Genomic DNA, 18,368 nt, shown 5'->3' with positions numbered 1-18,368 from the left:
AGTACCTATCCTGGGTCACACAGCTGATAAGTGGCAAAGCCAGACTTGAACTCCGGCCTGTCAGGTCAAGAGCCTGTGAGAAATCCACTAAACTCAGCTGTCTTCCAGAGAGCGGACGCAGAAGGATGAGATGCAGTGGAGGGCGATGGGTAAGGGCTTGGACTGCAGCTGTCAGGGGGCAGCAGGGGCAGCCCTGGGTAGGTCTGGGGGCAGTACCTTGAGGGGGAGGAGGGACTGAGTGGGGAATAGTCCTGAAAGAGGCCAGAGCTAAGTGGGGCTGGATACCAGCCCCACCTGCCTAGTCCAGAGCACCCTCTGCTAATGGGCTTATTGCTCCCTGCTTGCTTTGTCAGGCCCCTTTCAGACTGACTCCCCGCTTGGGCATCCAGCAGGCTGCAGTGTCCTGTGTCCTGGACAGGCGGAGGCTGGGTGTGCAGACCCCCACACCAGGCACTTCCGCTCCACTACCTACCAGCGTGTGACCCTGGGCAAGTTGTGAGCCTCTCTGCCTCAGCTGCTCCCTCTGTGAAGTGGGGGAAATTACTACTTCCCCAAGAGTATATGCTTTGAGGATTACGTCAGTAATATGTATCAACTCAGAACTACACCTGCTGCATAGGAATCAGTGCGAGTAGTAACTAGTAAATGAACACCTGCTGGTTTGTACCCGGAGACCACGGGCCACCTTCTGTGAACTGTCATCAAGGCTTATGGGTGTTTTTCTTCTTTCCTTTTCCTCTCCAATCTTCTAGTGTCTTCTTTTATTAGGCAAAGCCTGGATATTTCGGTTATAAAGAGGTTGTTTTCAAAGTACTCAGCGACAGACTAAATTCTTAAAAATGAAGCCAAACGGTAGAAGTTCATGGTAGTGGATGAGCGACAGGGAGGCTGGAGACTGGAGAAGCGAGCGAGGGCGTAGGCGTGGCAGGGAGGAAGCAGAGGAAGACCCCAAGGGCAGGGGCAGGAGCCAGGCGCCGGCGGGCGAGCTGTGGGCCCCAGGCCTGGGGCAGGGAGGGCCGGGTTTGGAGCAAGGCTTTGAGTCGGGAGCCAGAAGCCACTCCGTGTGCTGGCTGTGTGCTCCTCGGTGCCCCTGGCTGCGTCCTCTCATATAGGGAGTCAGTGAGCCTTCCCTGCCCAAGTGGCCAGCAGAAGGGCTGGGGGGCGCATCTCTCTCTCCTGAAGAGATGGACAAGCGAAGTCTGGGTCCCTACAGCTGATGCAGCTCTGGAGAGGAGTTCCTGGGTGTTGGAAAGCAACGCCCGACTCTCCTGTCCTAGCCCCACAGGCTGGTTCTGCGACCTGGTCCGGGACACATCCGCGCCGCCCAAGCCGTGCACATGCGCAGACAGAGCAGGAAGGGGCCGGCCATGGGTCCCCACCAGCCCCTTCACATGATCAGTCAGGGGTCCAAGGCCCGGAGAGGGGATGGGACATGCCAGAAGTCACAAAGCTGGGTGGTGAGAAAGTCAGATGCAGTTTTTCAATCCCACTCTGCCCTTTCAGAACCGACTCATTCAAGATGGTCCAAACTGTTGGGTCCCAAACCCATGATGGAATCTTGAGCCTTGTCTTCCCTGGTGAGGGGGTGAGGAACATCAGTGACCTATCATCCACCAAAATTTAGTTGATCTTCCCTCAGCAGGAGGATGGGAGCAGGTGGGCTGAGTTGGGCCACGGGGGAGGTCCTGCGGGGGGGTGGGGGGTGGGGCCCTTGGAGGCCCAATCTTGAAACCCTTCCCTCGCTCCTCAGGCCCTTTTTCTATCTCGGGGACCATCTGTGTTGTCCTCCCCTCCCTGCTCCTCCCTCTGCACATACACCTCAGCTGTGGACCAGTGCCAGATCTCTGGTCCATATAATCGCATTTCTGTCTAGCCAGTTTGATATAATTTCCCCCTGAGGCCCTCTCGTGGCCCTTGTTAACCGCCTCAGTGAGATCCAGACATATGGTCCCCTGAGCCCTGGGCATGGATGCATCTTGGCTGTTTAGCAGAAGAGAGTCTACAGGTGGGCGGAGCCTGGCCTGTGTTTTGGGGCATCTGGGAGGGTGGAGAAGTGTGCAGGCCTCTCTGGGACCCTCTGTAGAGTTTATCGAGGGCAGCATGAGGTGCAGGGAGTGAGACAGGGCTGGGAGCTTACAGGGATGATAATCCATCTACATGGGTCTTCCCTGTGGGCCTCTGGTTTCCTCATGAGAATGAAGCTGGTGGGGGTCACACACCTGAGAGAGACCTGGGCTTGCCTACCCACTTCACTGTGTTCTTGCAGTGTGGCCTTGGGCAGGTCCCTTAACCTCTCTGAGTCATGGTTTTCTCATCTGCCAGAAGTTCTGCTTGTCTCGTAAAGTGTTTGTGGGGGACAGATGAGACTTGATATGGGTCATGTTCTTAGTGCAGTTCTTAGAGGGGACCCAGAGTGTTTGCTGAATGAGTGGACAGGTGGCCACTGAGCATGAGATGTGTTGTTGGACGACCAGCCTCCCAGGGCCCCAAGTCTCGTTCTGAGAAGTCTGCTGGCTGGGATGGGGTGGAGATCCTGAGGAAGAAAGCTGACTTCTCTGGGAGCTTCCCTGTAGCTGGGGCGACTCAAGGTGACCAGAAAACAATTGGAGAAGAAAGCAGTGTGGCCACAGGCAGCCCACTCAAGAGGACGGGGTGTCCAGGATGGGGTGCAGGGGAGAAGGGAAACAGAGGGGTTTCAGCCCCTCACCCACCTCCAACCCAGGAGAGAGGCGGCTGCCCACTGCGCAGCAGGGTGAGGGTTTCAGCATCATGTGTGTCTGTGTATGTGAGAGAGAGACAGATAGACAGACAGACAGAGGGTCTACATGTGTGACTGGGCTGAGTCACAAGAGTGGACACCTGCCAGCACCTTTCTGGCTTCTCCCCTCCGTGCTTCCCTCAGCCACATGTCCTCCTGGCCCCATGCTTCAAAGCTCAGTGGCATTTCTCCCACGCCAGGGTCCAACTGATCCCTATGGGACAGGATGGGCGCCTCTCTGGTCTCGGATGGCCTTTGAAGCTGCCCCCCTTGCCGCACAATTGCCTTGCCTTGCCCCGGGCCAGCCAGGAGGCGCCAGCTCCCACCCTTTCCTGTGGGATGTGAGCTGGGACGTGGGGATGATGGGCCTGAGCTGTGGGCCCTGGAGGGGCTGGGAGCAGCAGGCTGGGAGCTCCTGTGGCTGCCCTTCGCCTCCTCTCTCCTTCCTTCCTCTCCTCCCCACCTCCTGCCTGTGTGCAGGCTCCTCTAAAAACAAGCCCCTGGCCATTCTCTCCGAGGCTGCAGCCCTGCAGCCTCCTGCAGGCGCACACTTTCTAGGGCGAGTGTGACTCCCAATTGCTTGTTCTCAATGTTGCAAGCAGCCAGAGGGCCCACTGTTGCCTTTCATGATCCCTAGGGGACCCAGGTCAGCTAATATAACTTAGACCAGCAGGACTAAGTACCTTCAGTGTGCCGGACACTGTGTGAGTGCTCTGCCTACTCATGGTCTCTTTAGAACCCAGAGAGGCGGGCAGCACTCTTCCCCAGCTGCCCCTCCCAAAGTACTGCAGTGAATTTTGTATAATTTTGTATAATACAAGCTTTGGAAAAGACAATCTTTTAAAACGCAAGGCTTTTGGAGAGTAAACAAAGAGGGTGCCCAGTATTGGGAAAAACTGGCCAAGGCCTTTCTGCTTCTGGCTGATCGGTAAAGAGAGACGGAGGCTGGGGTGACCATCGGGCAGTGCAGCCCCTGCCTGGGGCCTTGATACGGTGTGTGGACAGTAAACAGTGACTGAATGGTGAGATCTCCCCTCTGCCATGATTTCAGCCTTGCAGAGGCCTCCACACCCAGCTTCCCTGCTTAGGTCACAACAGCTCTGTGGGACAGGTGGCTCCAGCAGGTATGCCCCACTTGACTGATGGAAAGACAGAGGCTAGGCTCAGACACTGAGTCAGTCCCAAGGGGCTGGGACTCACCCCCAAACATTCTGATGCCAAGTTCCCACAGCATCTTGTGGGCAGGATTGGTGGCTCCTGAGGATCTTATGACACCTCCCCCTCCCCTGGCTTTCTTTGGGTCCAGCCCAACTGATGCCCCCAGGCCCTGCGGGGACCCTGATGGCCTTGGTAATTTGGAATGGCCTTGTCCTAAGGCGTGGGGATTGTGTGGACATTTCTTGGTCCCTTTCCTAGTTCATCAGGCCTTCCTTTGCCCCCTCCTCTGCCAGAGGGGCTCAGAGAAGACAAAACAAACCCCAGTCCTGGAATCGTCCCCTCTCTTCCCTTCCCAAGGCTGCAGGTTAACCCAGGAGGTCCCGGGGTCCTTCTCCCCTGCCTCTGGGAGCCTCAGCACCTGTCTGGGAGGCCTTCCTTTAGTGGCTGGTTTGATTTCCCCTCCATAGAAACTGGGCAGCTCCCACACAACTGGTAGTTTGTAACAGACTAGATCAGAAGAAAACTTCTTCCGACTACAGAGAACGTGATAAACGGCTTAACCAGGCATCCCGGCCTCTGAGCTTCCACACTTTGTTGTTTCAGCCACCAGACATATTTTTCTTTTTTTTCTTTTTTCTGGGAATACAGGAAATTATCTCTGCCCTTTGAGGAAGGGCAAAGTTTTTTCTGCTTGTGTTTGGGGATTCCAGACCATTCCATCGTCCTGGGCACCCCCTGGCCCTCGGGCTGGATGAAGGAGATCAGCTGCTGGAACCCTTTGATTGTAGAGGGGCTTCTTGAGTGGGAACCTCTAAAATCAAATGTAAAGACCTTGCACCAAGTGCAGGACTGAGGCCACACCCTGAGCCCCAGGGCTAGGGTAGTGGAGCCAGACTGCCAGAGTCCAGCCTTGTCACTCATTAGCTCTGTGACCTTTGGCAAAGGACAGCCTCTCTGTGCCTGTTTCCTCATCAGTAAAGGAGGGGACAGTATTGGTGCTCACACCATGAAGTAATTGTGATAATTAATAGATGCTTTGACCCAGACTGGCACAGACTGAGTACTCCATAAGCATTAGCTACTAGTATAAAATATTTTTCCTGATTAGAAAGATACATGTGTTCATTATAGAAAAAGAACATTCCAAAAGGTACAGAGGAAAAAAAATCACTCATGATTATGGCATCCAAAGAAGTCAGTGATGGCTTAGTATATTTCTTCCCAAGAGGTTTTTCTCCACATATTTGTCCATGATGATGATCAGATTTTATAGACAGCTTTGCATCCTGCTTTCTGTCACTTGACATATCTCCGTGTTACTTACTGTAAACATAATTTTCCATCAGGAGGAACACAACATAATTGAACCATCCTATTCTGGACATTGAGATTCTTTTTGATTTTTCTGTCTGTAATGTGAGGGGCATCTTTATGCATAAAAGCCTTTTCTGCATTTGAGATTCCCCCCTCAAGCTAGTGGATATGTATTTTTTAAGGCTTTGATACATTTTGCCAAATTGCTCTTCCAAAGAGGATGTACCACCCTCAGGCAGTTGTGTTGAAGTTGTGTTGGTACCAAAGGCATTTTAAAGTCATAGCCATACTTGGGTAGAGGCGGGGAGGGTAATTTGCTCAACTCTTTCTTTACATTATTTAAGGTCTGCCCTCATTCTTACATAAAATGTTAATGAAAGTATGACACACATACAGAAAAGTGTACAAACTCTGTATGCATTTTCATAAACTCCCATGTCACTAACACTTGCATCAGATTACAGAACATTCCCAGTCCCCTCTCCCCCAGCTGTCCTGTGCCACCTCCCTGTCACTCCCTCAAGGGTTACCAGGATCCTGACTTCTAACACAAAAGATTGTCTTGCCTGTTGTTGAACTGTATATAGATCAATCCCGCTGTGTGCATTTGGCTTCTTTTGTTCACCGTTATGTCTGTGAGAGTCATCTGAGTTGTGTGTAGCAATAGCTGGTTCACTCCCGTTGCTGAGCTGCATTCCAGTGCACGGAGGTACCACAGCTTCTTTATCCATCTTCCTGTTGATGCACATTTGGGTGGTGTCCAGTTTTGGTCACTCTCCATAGTGCTGCTGTGAACATTCTAGTCCATGTCCTCTGGATGGTTTTCTACTGGGCAGATACTTAGGAATGGAGTTGCTGGCTCACGGGGTCTATGTATCTTCTGCTTTCTGCTCCAATTTTTAGAGAATCACCTGGAAAGCAGAAAAAGCCCTAGGGCAGTTCAGCCCCCACAAGCAATTGAAGGGACGTGCCGCCTCACCTAAGCGCTGTTTGGCAGGCACTACATGGAGATCATGGCCCCTCTGAAGGCTCATGTCTGGGGCGGTAGTGGAAACTGGGTCCCTGGGTCCCAGTCCTGCAGTTGCAGCTGGCATGTGGCTTCTGACCCTGGCCTGGGCCGCTGGAGCTACTCATTGTCCTCAGCCAGGGTCCTCGGCTGGCCTAGCAACCATTGCACTGAGCAGGGCAGGTGTGTACAGGAGGACCCCCAACTTTGGACATGATTGTCAGGATTGGGCCCCTCACAAACCCTTAGAAGCTGCCCTATTTTCCTTGTTTTAAAAGAATCCCACAAGTAGCACATCACATCCTGAGTTAAGTGCTTCAGAAGTGGAATGAGAAACTATAAAAATCCCTTTTTACCACTCCCCACTCCACTGCCCCTCTCCGGAGGTAAACACAATGAACAGTTTGGGTGCTAGAGGACCCCATCATCCAGGTCTGTAAACCAGGCTGCCTCATTCAAATTGCTGTCCTGCTCCTTATCAGCTGTGGAATTTTGGGCAAGTGACTTCACCTCTCTGTGCCTCAGTTTCTCCCTGAAAATTTAGGGTGATAATAGTGGTCACTTCCTAGGGTCATTGTGAGGAACAGATGAGTTAATATTTGAAAAGCACCTAGCTCAGCCCTGACTAATGGCAAGCATTCAAGAAGCACCCTGATTCTTCTAGCCTTATCTACACATTTACTCATTTCCTGCCTGAGTGGGCTCTGGCTGTACATTTTATTGTGCAGTTTGATTTTTTCCCACTCAGTGCAGCATCTCTGAGATTTTCTTTCCTGTATCTGAGACTTTCTGTTCTGGGGTCTTATTTCTCCTTGCTCTCCTCCAGGGTCCACTAATTTCTGTCTTTCCCCTCCCTCTGTCCACATCTTCCCTCGGGACAGGTCCTGACCATCCTGTTCATACTAAGGTGTAAATGACTGATGAGGGAGCCCCCAACACAGGCTGGTATGAAACCAGCTCTGGCCCCTGACCACACGGGGCACAGTTTCTGAGGGGAGCCAGGATCCCCCCTTTATCACATGCCTAAGGTCCATTAGGGACACTCGCTGTCTCCTTGAATCCTCACAAGACCCTGTGAGCCAGGTGCTATTATTGGCTCCATTTTACCGAGGAGGGAACCAAGGCACAGAGAGGTTAAGTGGCTTTCCCAGAGTCCCCAGCCAGTATGGACAGAGCGGACACTTCAGCCACCTCTGTTGGACAGTGAAGCTCATTTTGGTCACAACTAAGCTAGAACCCACAGACAGCTTAGGGAATGTAGAGGCAAGTGGGAGGTTCTGGGTGAAACGTGGCAGGAGGCAGCGCGTGGGTTCTGAGGGTGCAGAGTGGGGTGAAACTTAGTTGAAACTTCAGTTCCTGCTATGTTTTCCATGTGATTGGATAGAGGCAGGAATTCTCTGGGGCAACAGACCCCCTGGTCCCCTCTGGAGGAGGGGCCAGGGAGAAGGTTCTTTCTTCAGGGAAACACCTTAGCCCCGGTGTCTGCATTGTAGAGGGCACTCAAGCTCCTGGTGTTACTGAGTACACATGTGGTGGACCCTTTCCAGGTGTGGTGGGTTTGGAGATCAGACAGTGGGGAGGGTCTGGGGCATTTTATATCTCCCCGGTCCCTCCTCTCAGCTCCTCCTGACCAGACTGGGCACTGGGGGAGGCTGTGCGTGGCCCTCAGGCTTTGAGTGAGCAGGTGTGTTTGGTGGCTGGGTGGCGGTGTGAGGTTAGCATGCCCCGGGTCTCTCCTGGACCATACCATCTGCCCTTCTCAGCCCTCAAGTCCTGCCCTTAACCCCACACCCATCCCACCCAGGCCACACTCAGAGCAATGAAGGCTGGGGGCCAAGGGAGGGGACTGGGACTCTGTGAGGGGGGATGACAGCTTTGACAGTGAGGTGAGGGTGGCAGAGCCACTCTCTGTCAGAGGACAGGGCACAGGCTAAGGCTTCTGACACTCTTTGATACACAGACACCTCACTGCTCAGAATTCTCTCCAGTATCCTCTCCCAGGAGGCTCTCCCAGATCCTGGGTGTGTGGTGGGGCAGAGATTCCTGCGTCCATTTTACAAATGAGCAAACTGAGCCAGTGAGAGGCTGAGCGGGGCTGAGCCCAGGTTCTCGCCTGGCCCAGAATGGGTGCTCAGCCCTTTGTCAGAGAAACAAGGGGCTTGTTCTCCCCCAGTCCTCCCCGTGCCGGCTGGCACTGCCAGGCCCAGTGTCTGCACCTCCCCCAGCCCCCGGGGACCAACTGAAGTCAGATTGTTCCTGAGGAGGAGGGGCTCCCAGCACTGTGTGTGTGAGCGGGTAGGGGTGCAGCTGCAAGGGGAGCGGGCTGGGCTGGGGTCAGAGCCCATGAGGTCTGCAGGGATGCAGTTGGAGTTGGGGGCAAAGACAAGCTACCCCTCTGTAGGAGCACAGGACTGGGGTGGAGGCTGCAGCTGGGTCCCTGCTACAGGACAGAAGGGGGAAGGGGGTGTCTACTCCTTTCTCCTTGGGGACAGTCCTGTTGGGAGCTGGGCAGAGAGATTTCTGGGGCTGAAGCAGCCCCTTCACTAATTCCTGGCCTAGCAGGGCAGAGAAGGGAGGAAGGGAGGGGTAAGGGCGGCTGAGTACTCAACCCAACCCTCGAGGTGAATGGTGCCGCCTCATTTTGTTGCTTCTACCAGAGGGAGCCCTGACTTAGGGGTCAGGTGGCTGGGGCTCCATTCCTGGTCCTGGATCAACCAGACATGCAACCTGGGACAAACCAGTTCTGCATGGAGACACGGTGGTCTGCAGACCCCCCACCCCCACCAACCATGGGCTGGCGAGCCAGACTGTGGGATTGGGTCCCAGCACTGTCCCCGCTGCAAGATACTTCACCTCCCTGTGCCTCCTTATCTGTAAAAGGAGAATAATAACCAAAGCTACACAGTGGGGCTGTTTGAGGTTAAAGTGCTTGGAACACTGCCCAGCACACAGTAACTGCTCAAATAGATGCAAATTATTATTATTTCCTTGATCCGGTGTTTCACTGAATATTTGCCAGTGCCTTCCACTCATGCTGACTTAGTCTGATGACTGGCATTAGGCAAGGCATGTCAGCCTGTGCTGCTTTCCTTTGCCATCCCCAGAGGTCTGGGTCTCATCCTGAGGACATTGGGGCACAGCTCTGGCCTCTGGTCTACACTGCAGCTGACCCCGGCAGTCTTGTGTGATCCATCACTCACCCACTCAGCCTGCCAAGGGTAGTGCACTGTGTGAGACACATTATTTCCATTTAACGCTCTCACCAATCTTCTGAAACTCTTTACAGATGAAAAAACTGAAGCTCAGAGAGTTTAAGTGACTTGCACAAGGTCACACAGCAAAGAAGTGGCAGATTCAAGGGATTCAAGCCCTGTTTGAGAGCACTTGCTCAATTACAAAGTCATTCTGCCTCTTGCAGTATCACTGAGATTGGACCCTCCAGCCCCTGCCAGGACCTTTATGGTATCTCTCTCGGGGTCCCTGCACATCTCAGAGATTCTTAGTGCATCCCAGCTGGGAGGGACTTTAAGAAATCACTCAGTCCAACATTTTCATTTTGTGGATGAGGAGACGCAGGCTATAGAGGGGAAGGGATGTGCCCAGGGTCACTCAGTGAGCTAGGAACAGAGTGGGCTCAGCTGCGGGACTCATTCTGTCCTGTCCTTCCCCTTTCCAGACTAGGCCTGGAGGCCTTAGTCCCCTGTTCCCCTGAGATCCATCAAAGATCAGGGCTGATGGGCTGGGTGGTGGTAGGCCCTACCTGGGCCCTGGCAGGATCGGGTGCCCTGAAGTGGCCCTCCATGCGCAGTGTTATAATGACCTGTGGGCTTGCCTTTCTTATTTACTGGACTGTAGACACCACCAGCTCAGGGACTACAGCTGGCTCACTGCTGTGTGGCCAATGCTGGGTCACAAATAGTCGTCATTCCCTGCACACAGAGGCCTGAGGCACAGCAGTGAACCAGACAGACAAAATGCCTGCCCTCAAGGGAGTTTGCATTCCTACTGAGAAAGAGATAAGAGGATGAATGAAATAACTAAGGAAAAATGTGTAATTCTTAAGATGGTAATAAGTGGTATGGAGAAACATAAAAGAGGGAAGGGGCATAGAGTGTGTGTGTGATGAGGAAGCTGGTAGAGGTTTTGCAAATTTTAAATAGGGTTGTCATAGAAGGTCTCTATAAGGAGGTGACATCTGAGCCTTGGAGGTGAAGGAATGAGTCATGATGGTGTCTGGGGGAATGGCACCCCAGGCAGAGGGAAGCGCAGGTGCAGAGGTCCTGGGGTGGGTGCCTGGTGTCTTTGAGGGACTGAGTGTGGCTGGAGCAGGAGGAACAAGGAGAGTAGGAGGTGATGGGGTACAGGGGACCATGAGGTGGGGACAGATCATAGAGGGCTTTTTATGGTAAGGACTTTGTCTTTTAGGCTGAGTGAAATGGGAGCCCTGGAGAGTTCTGAGCTGAGAAAGGGACAGGATCTAACTTGGGTTTTCACAGGATCCCTCTAACTACCAACTTGCAGGTAGAATGTCATGGGGCAAGACAAGATGAGGAGGCCTCTCCAGGAAGTCAGATAAGGCAGGGGCTGGGCCGCACTGGGGGCAGTGAGGTGGTGGCAGAGGATGTATTTGAGGTCAGCTGTGGCAGGACCACCACGTGCCATGAGAGAAAGAGAGGAGTCAAGGTTGACTCCATGCTTTTAGGGCTGACCTACTGCAACAAATGAAGAAGAGGGAGTCTCCATTTCTGGCCCAAGAACCAGGGTACTTGGGTCTAAGTCTTGGCTCTGTCACCTGCTTGCTCAGTGACCTCAGGCAAATCTCTCCCCATCTCCTGTAGAGTGGGTGCTGTCCTCTTTGTCCTGGTCCCTTCCCCAAGACCCTGTGCACTTTGAAGGGGACGTGTGCCTCCAACCTGCCCCCTCCCGCCCGCAGGGAGCCAGCAGCCGCCATGGCGTCGCGCATCGGGCTCCGCATGCAGCTCATGCGGGAGCAGGCGCAGCAGGAGGAGCAGCGGGAGCGCATGAAGCAGCAGGCCGTCATGCATTACATGCAGCAGCAGCAGCAGCAGCAGCAGCAGCAGCAGCTGGGGGGGCCGCCTACCCCTGCCATCAACACCCCCGTCCACTTCCAGTCTCCGCCACCAGTGCCCGGGGAGGTGCTGAAGGTAGGCCTGCTCTGGCCTGTCCCCTCCTGCCCCAGACCCAGGAGCCCCCGCCTTGAGCCCTTTGCCTTCTCCCCGCTCCCAGGTGCAGTCCTACCTGGAGAACCCCACCTCCTACCACCTGCAGCAGTCCCGGGACCAGAAGGTTCGGGAGTACCTGTCGGAGACCTACGGAAACAAGTTTGCCGCCCACATCAGCCCTGCGCAGGGCTCCCCAAAGCCCCTGCCAGCCGCCTCCCCCGGGGTGCGGGCCGGACATGTGTTGTCTTCCTCGGCTGGCAACAGTGCTCCCAACAGCCCCATGGCCATGCTGCACATTGGCTCTAACCCCGAGCGGGAGGTGAGTGAGGACCTGGCCGGTGGCTGCCACCGGCAGAGGTAGGGCCAGGTGCTGTGCTCCTGGGACTCCTAGTCTAATGTTGGAGGCAAGGTACTGCTCTCAGGGACCCCAGTCTGAGGGGAGACACAGCCCCGTCCTCAGGGAGCCCCAGTCCAAGGGGAGACACAGCCCCGTCCTCAGGGAGACCCAGTCTCCCAGAAGAAACATCATCCTTACTTTGGAAAGCTCCGCTGGGGAGAAACAGGAGACTCACGCAGGAAAGCCTAGCACACCTGCAAAGCCATGTCCAGACAGCAGGTATATAAATCCATCTTCCTGGGCAACTTGCCTCCTTGGGAAGAGCCCTGGTCTGGGCCTCGGAGCCTGGGGGACCCAGACAGCTTATCCTCTTTCTGAGTCTGTTTCCTTCCCCCCACCCCCCACCCCGATGAGCAGGTTAGGGGAGGGTGGGCTCCAAAGTCCCTTTGGGTCAGTGGCTGTCCGAGTGTCCCTTTCCCCCTGCCCTTCTCTAGGTGGGTTCCCCTAACACAGACTGTTTTTTCCCTTTCAGTTTGATGTTATCGACAACATTATGTGTCTGGACGATGTCCTGGGCTTCATCAATCCTGAAACTCAGATGCCTAACACGGTACTGCTGGCCAGGGCGGGGTGGGTGTGTCAGAGGGAGGGGCAGAGGCCCTGCATTGGCTGTGAGCCTGGAGAGAACTAGAAATGCGTCCTTGCCTGGGTAGAGCCAGCACCCTGCTGCAGAGATGAGGGTCGCCTCCATCAAATCGTGTGATGAGGGCCCAGGGCCAGGCAGAATTACGAATCCAGGGAAGTGCACCTTAGCCTGTGTGCATGGTGGGGCTTCTGCAGGGAGAGGTAGCTGGGGGAGGCTTCTTGAGTTGGGGTGGGGCCAAGAGGCACTGGTGCTGGGCCTCAGTGGAGGAGAGCAGTGTGGCCACAGGAAGGCCTGGAGCTGATGAGTGCCTTTGGGATCTGGGTACCCCGTCCTCTACCGAGTCCAGAGCCTGTGGCCCTCACTCCCGGGGGCAAGTGATATCCAGTTGGCTTTATCCCCTCCCTCCAGCAGCCTCCTGGAAGTGTTAATGTTCTCTGGGCTTCCCAGGCATAGGTGGGGTGGCAGGTGGGAAGGGGCCAGGCTTGGAATCAAGAGGCCTGATTCTGGCTTTGGCTATGACCTTGGGAAGTCCCTTAACTGCTCTGAGCCCCTGGGGATGATGCCTTTTGCCCACAGAATTGTGGGGAAAGAGGTAAGGCAAGAAACCGAGGACTAGCTCTGCGCAAGGCGGACAGGTATTTACACTTACCAGGTGGGATTGTGGCTGTCCCCGCTTCTTTTTTAGAGATCCCTGAATCTCAGCTGCTTACTCCCGCCCCTTGGCCTGAGCCTATAGCCCTGATCCTGGCCCACTCCCAGACCATTGAAGAAGAGTCCCTGGTCCTTGTGGTGGGGAGTCAGGGAGTAAATCTTCAGTCCCCACTGCCCTTGTGACATTGCCCAGTGGCTCAGCAGAAGCTGGCCAGGGCCAGTGGGCCTGCACCCCGCTGCCAGCAGGGGCATCGAGGGCTGGGAAGGGAGAGATGAGAGGACAAGCGTCTGACCCCTTTAGTGGTTCCTGTGTCCCCTGTAGGACTCTGGGCCTGTGGTTTGCTCTGTGTCTATCTGTGGCAGGAGCTGGGGAGGTCTTTCCAGAGCTCAAACCTGTCCTTGTCAGGCCCCTGTTTAAATCCCATCACAGAACCTCAGGGTCTCTGCAGGTGGAACCTGCACTGCAGGTGCTGGCAGCTCCTCTGCCTGCCGGCATCCAGCTGTGACCTCCACGCTCCGTCCAGCCGCTGCTTCTTGGCTCAGCCCTCCCCCCTGCCTCACCACACCCTCTGGAAACCTTCAGATTAGGTGCCCCTCCTCTGGGCTTCCTGAGGCCCTGGGCGTAATCCACTATCTCCTCTCTTTTTTCCACTGCTTTTCTTTACTGGCTGGTTGTTCCTTGAGGGCAAGGACTGCATCTTACTCAGCTCTGGCCTCTGCAGACTTTCAGGCGGACTTGCTAGGTGAAGAGGCCCAGGCTGAATGCTGAGCTCCCTGGCACTGGCTGCAGATCCCCTAAAGCTGAAACTGCGCCCTACGTGTCCCAGCATAGCCTCCCCCTGCTGTCCCTGGGAATCGCTGTTCCTGGGATGATGAGCCCTGGGGAGAGACCCCTGCAGACTGAGGGCTGCTCACCGGGTCCCTTTTCCCACCTCATCCCGCAGCTGCCCCTGTCCAGCAGCCACCTGAATGTGTACAGTGGAGACCCCCAGGTAACCGCCTCCCTGGTGGGAGTCACCAGCAGCTCCTGCCCGGCTGACCTGACCCAGAAGAGAGAGCTTACAGGTACCACCTCCCCGCCTCCCTGTGCCCCAGCTCCCGCCCCTCCCTCTCCTCCCCTCCCTCCCAGCTCCTCTCTCCTCTCCTGGCCTCCAGATGCTGAGAGCCGGGCTCTGGCCAAGGAGCGGCAGAAGAAAGACAATCACAACCTCAGTGAGTCTCCCCAGCCCCTTCTCCCCGCCTCTCCCTTCCTCCCTCTCACCCGGCTGGCTCCAAAGCCACTCTGCCCTGTGCCGATTCTAGGAAGGATTCCCCACCCAAGGCCTTAAAATCTTGGCATTGACTGGGTTCAGCACTGCCCTCTTCCCCTTCCAGGAGGGGGTGGGAGAGGCGCTCCAGGGAAGAGATATTCCTGAAATTCCCAGCACTCCAGAGAGAAGGAGTTTATCAGATTGTTTTCTTTAGGGTGGGGCACCTGGGAAGGAGTTCTGGGCAGAGGAGGGGGTCCTCCCTAGGCAGCTGCGCGGTGCTGCAGCCTGACCCCCTTCATTGTGTCTGGACAGTGCCCAGCCCCCTCACCCCAACAGGCCTCCCATTTGGTTGCCGTCACCCATTACTTCCCAGAAGGGTTAAGACGCCCCTCCTTGGGCTGGGCCCTTTGCCCAGGTGAGGTCCCCATCCCTCTAATCACTCCCTCTGGAATGTGTTACCTTTAGTTGAAAGGAGGCGGAGGTTCAACATCAATGATCGCATCAAGGAGCTGGGAATGCTGATCCCCAAGGCCAATGACTTGTGAGTGGGTTTCTTGGAGGAAGGGGAGGGGCGGGCAGCAGTTCACAAGTATTATCTGCACCCAGTGCCTTGCTGGTTGCCAGGGGGAAGGGATGGGAAGAGAATCCCTTGGTCACTGCCTTAAAGGGCTTATCATCTATTTGGGAAAAGAAGATCCCTCCATCGCCCAAATAAAGCTCAAGACAAAGGAGCAAAAGTCCCAGAAATGAGTCTGGGGTCAGGAGGGCTTCCTGGAGGAGGAGTTATGCTGGGAAAGTTTGGTGAGGGCAGGGAACTGGTGCAGAGGTGGTCCAGGGACAGGAGTAATGAGAGTCGAAGACAAGTGTGGGTTTTGGTGGCAAGAATGGAAGGCCTGGGGAAGGAGGCTGCTCCAAATTGCTTGGTTCCTGGGATTATGGTTCCATAGATGTCTGGGAGGGTCTGTTCTGTACAGACAGAAATCAGCCTCTTCCATAAATAGGGATTGGCCTGGTCTGGGGTTTGGGGCAAAGTTGGGACAGGCAGCATAGGCTTCTAAAGCCAAGGCAGGGTTTTATTTCCACCCACCAAGCTCCTCTGAGCACGCCCCTCTGACTGCCTGGCTGCAGGGACGTGCGCTGGAACAAGGGCACCATCCTCAAGGCCTCTGTTGATTACATCCGGAGGATGCAGAAGGACCTGCAGAAGTCCCGAGAGCTGGAGAACCACTCTCGGCGCCTGGAAATGACCAACAAGCAGCTCTGGCTCCGTATCCAGGTCTGGCCCCTGCACTTGGGCTTCTTGGGTAGCCCTGACTCGTCCCAGTGCTCGCACTTCTGAAGTTGAAGCCATGGGGATGATGCCCATGAGGAGGGATGATGTATCAGTCAGGAATGGTATAGTTTGGGAACAAACCCTCCCCAGCAACTTTAAGCAATAACTATCAGCCAGAGGTTCTGTTCGGTGAGACCCTCATTCTGGGATCCAGGCACACCTAGGGCTGGCTCTTAAAGCCATGTGTCACTCTTAGTGTGACACTTGTCCTTCTCACAGTTGCTGGATCAATGCAAGTACATGCGGACACCTAACCTCAAGGGGGCAGGAAAGTGCAGGCCCACCCCTGTGGGAGGCAGAGAGCCGGAACTATTTGGTGGGCAGTGCTAAGAATCACCGCAGGGGGCAGGTAAAAGCACTGAGGCTTGGGAGAGTCAATCCTACCACCTAGAGCCTCCTAGTCCTGGCTCTGCATTGAAGGCTTCTTGTCCTCTTTGGACCTGAGGTAGGTCATCTATACGAAGGGCGATTGGACTGCAGCTTTAAATTTTTTCTATTTCTTATGGTAGATAATACCATTTACATTACAATCCAGCACACATAACCACAGTCAAAGTGAAAAATCAAAGTTTCATGAAAGAACCCTCATCCTTAATAGATGCAATGCATTCTGATAATTTCTATGCTAGTCTAGTCTAGGCAAGTCTATTTCAATTTAAAAAAAAAAATTAGAAAGAGAGCTGGTTCGGACTCACTGTAGTGGTTTCACAACCCACTAATGAGTTGCGACTTGTAATTTGAAAAAACACCAGTCTAGACTCTACAGCTGCCCTGCGCTTCTTCCCAGCCGAGATATTCTGTGGTCTTGGGTGCCACGAGGGGAGGGGCAAGGGCTGAAGCCGGGCTCAGGGGGCTGCCAGTGCCCATGGGTGTGTGCCTCCAGCGCTCCGTCTGCCCCACCTGCAGGAGCTGGAGATGCAGGCTCGCGTGCACGGCCTCCCGACCACCTCCCCATCGGGCATGAACATGGCGGAGCTGGCCCAGCAGGTGGTGAAGCAGGAGCTGCCCAGCGAGGAGGGTCCTGGGGAGGCCCTGCTGTTGGGGGCCGAGATCCCCGACCCCGAGCCACTGCCGGCTCTGCCCCACCAGGCCCAGCTGCCCCCACCAGCTCAGCCACCCCAGCCACCGTCCCCCTTCCACCAACTGGACTTCAGCCACAGCCTGAGCTTTGGGGGCGGGGGCAGCGAAGGGCCCCCAGGCTACCCTGAACCTCTGGGGCCAGAGCACGGCTCCCCATTCCCGAACCTGTCCAAGAAGGATCTGGACCTCGTGCTCCTGGATGACTCACTGCTACCCCTGGCCTCCGACCCCCTCTTCTCCACCATGTCCCCCGAGGCCTCCAAGGCCAGCAGCCGCAGGAGCAGCTTCAGCATGGAGGAGGGTGATGTGCTGTGACCTGGGCAGCGGGGGCAGGCCTGGGGGCTGGGAGGGCTAGGGCCACCTCCCTCCCAGCATTCAGGCTGCACTTGTGTGTGAAGTAGCCACCTGCCCCGCCTCACTCCTCCCTGTCAGCCCCCTGTTTGGACTGAGTGCCTGCTTGGCAGCCTGTGGGGTCAGAAGCCCCCCACCCAGGGGCAGTCCTCTTGATGGGGCTGGGCATGAATAAGCCTTTAACCTGGCTCCTGGAGGTGAAATCACAAGAGCAAGGGAGGGGACAGGGTACACTGGAGGCCAGAAGTCCTGTCTTCTGAGCCTGGTTCCCCCCACCAGTGAAGGACACATTGGAACAGAGGGTTCAGAAGTTCCTTCTCAGAGGTAGTGACTGGTCCAGGGGGTGCCCAGGCCTGCCTTTCTGGGACTCTGATGGCAACAAGCCCGTCCTCCAGCCTGGCACTCCCTGCCCCTCATGCAGGTGGGGCACCCCCACCCCCTTTGGTGCTAACAGCTCTCCACCAGGTGGTGTGAGGGCGGGGGTGGCCAGAAGAGGGGGCGCTGGGCTCAAGTTAGAGCGTGGGGTCACTGCTGGAAGAGCAGTTCCCCTCCAGGCTCCCCACTTTGTGCCTTTAGTAAACACTGTGCTTTGTACCTGCCTGTCCTGTCTCTTTGGAGGGGGTCTGGAGCTGACAAGAGACAGGGGAGGATTCAACCCAGTGGGCTTCTTTCTGGATTCAAAATTCAAATGCCCCCGATGGAGGTCAGGGTCAGGGGATACAGACCGGAGGGACTGAGTCCATCACCCTGTTGCCCCCAACTCCCAGCCATACTGGAGATCTAGCTGCTTAGGGGGCTTGGGTGTTGCTGGGGGCACTGTCCCTCCTCGTGGCCACAAGGTGGCGCTGCAGCTACACTGGTCACAACTCCAGCTGTGGCCTGAGCCAGCTGAGCCAGGTGATGTGGGAGACCCGGTTGCTTGTAAACCAGGTCTACTATTCTTGGCTGCTGTCTGGGGGCACTGTTGGACCAGGACACCCCTGGCCCTGAATGGGGCTGCATGTTTCTCCTGTTCCCCACCCCCAGTTCTAGTGGTAACCTCTCCAGGTTCTTTCCCCCTCCAGCGGAGGGTCAGCCTGCTCTGTGGAGGCAAGGCCAGCCCTCTGCTCTCTGACTTTGTGACTCTAGCAAGACAGGCTCCCTAGGAAGTGAGGGGGTGTGTCCTTCTATGGGTCTGGGGAAAGAGGGAGCCACGTGAACTAGTTTGGGAGGAGACAGGAGCACAGGATGCTGGGTGGAGTCAAGCACGTGGGTTCTACTCCTGGCTCTGGTGCTGTCTTGGCAGATCCTTTCCTCTCTCT

At 55.5% G+C, this 18,368-nt stretch overlaps 1 protein-coding gene across 5 annotated transcripts in view; it reads left to right on the top strand.

Annotated features, from left to right (window-relative positions):
* The window catches only part of TFEB (transcription factor EB), a 45,664-nt gene extending 28,003 nt beyond the window's left edge, over nucleotides 1-17,661 (top strand). For all 5 annotated transcript variants that reach the window (XM_074348706.1, XM_074348702.1, XM_074348704.1 and 2 more), the window contains 8 exons: nucleotides 11,170-11,401; nucleotides 11,484-11,738; nucleotides 12,289-12,366; nucleotides 13,998-14,118; nucleotides 14,209-14,265; nucleotides 14,769-14,844; nucleotides 15,432-15,579; nucleotides 16,543-17,661. In XM_074348706.1, coding sequence (XP_074204807.1) covers nucleotides 11,186-11,401; nucleotides 11,484-11,738; nucleotides 12,289-12,366; nucleotides 13,998-14,118; nucleotides 14,209-14,265; nucleotides 14,769-14,844; nucleotides 15,432-15,579; nucleotides 16,543-17,031 — 1,440 coding nt within the window. In that variant the 5' untranslated portion in view covers nucleotides 11,170-11,185 and the 3' untranslated portion in view covers nucleotides 17,032-17,661. The remainder of the gene's footprint in view (nucleotides 1-11,169; nucleotides 11,402-11,483; nucleotides 11,739-12,288; nucleotides 12,367-13,997; nucleotides 14,119-14,208; nucleotides 14,266-14,768; nucleotides 14,845-15,431; nucleotides 15,580-16,542) is intronic.
* Nucleotides 17,662-18,368: the final 707 nt, after the last annotated feature.

The sequence above is a fragment of the Camelus bactrianus genome, chromosome 20 (assembly GCF_048773025.1).
Source record: "Camelus bactrianus isolate YW-2024 breed Bactrian camel chromosome 20, ASM4877302v1, whole genome shotgun sequence".
Lineage (NCBI taxonomy): Eukaryota > Metazoa > Chordata > Mammalia > Artiodactyla > Camelidae > Camelus > Camelus bactrianus.
The sequence above is the reverse complement of the archived record's forward strand: the minus strand, read 5'-3'. Positions and strand labels throughout refer to the sequence as shown.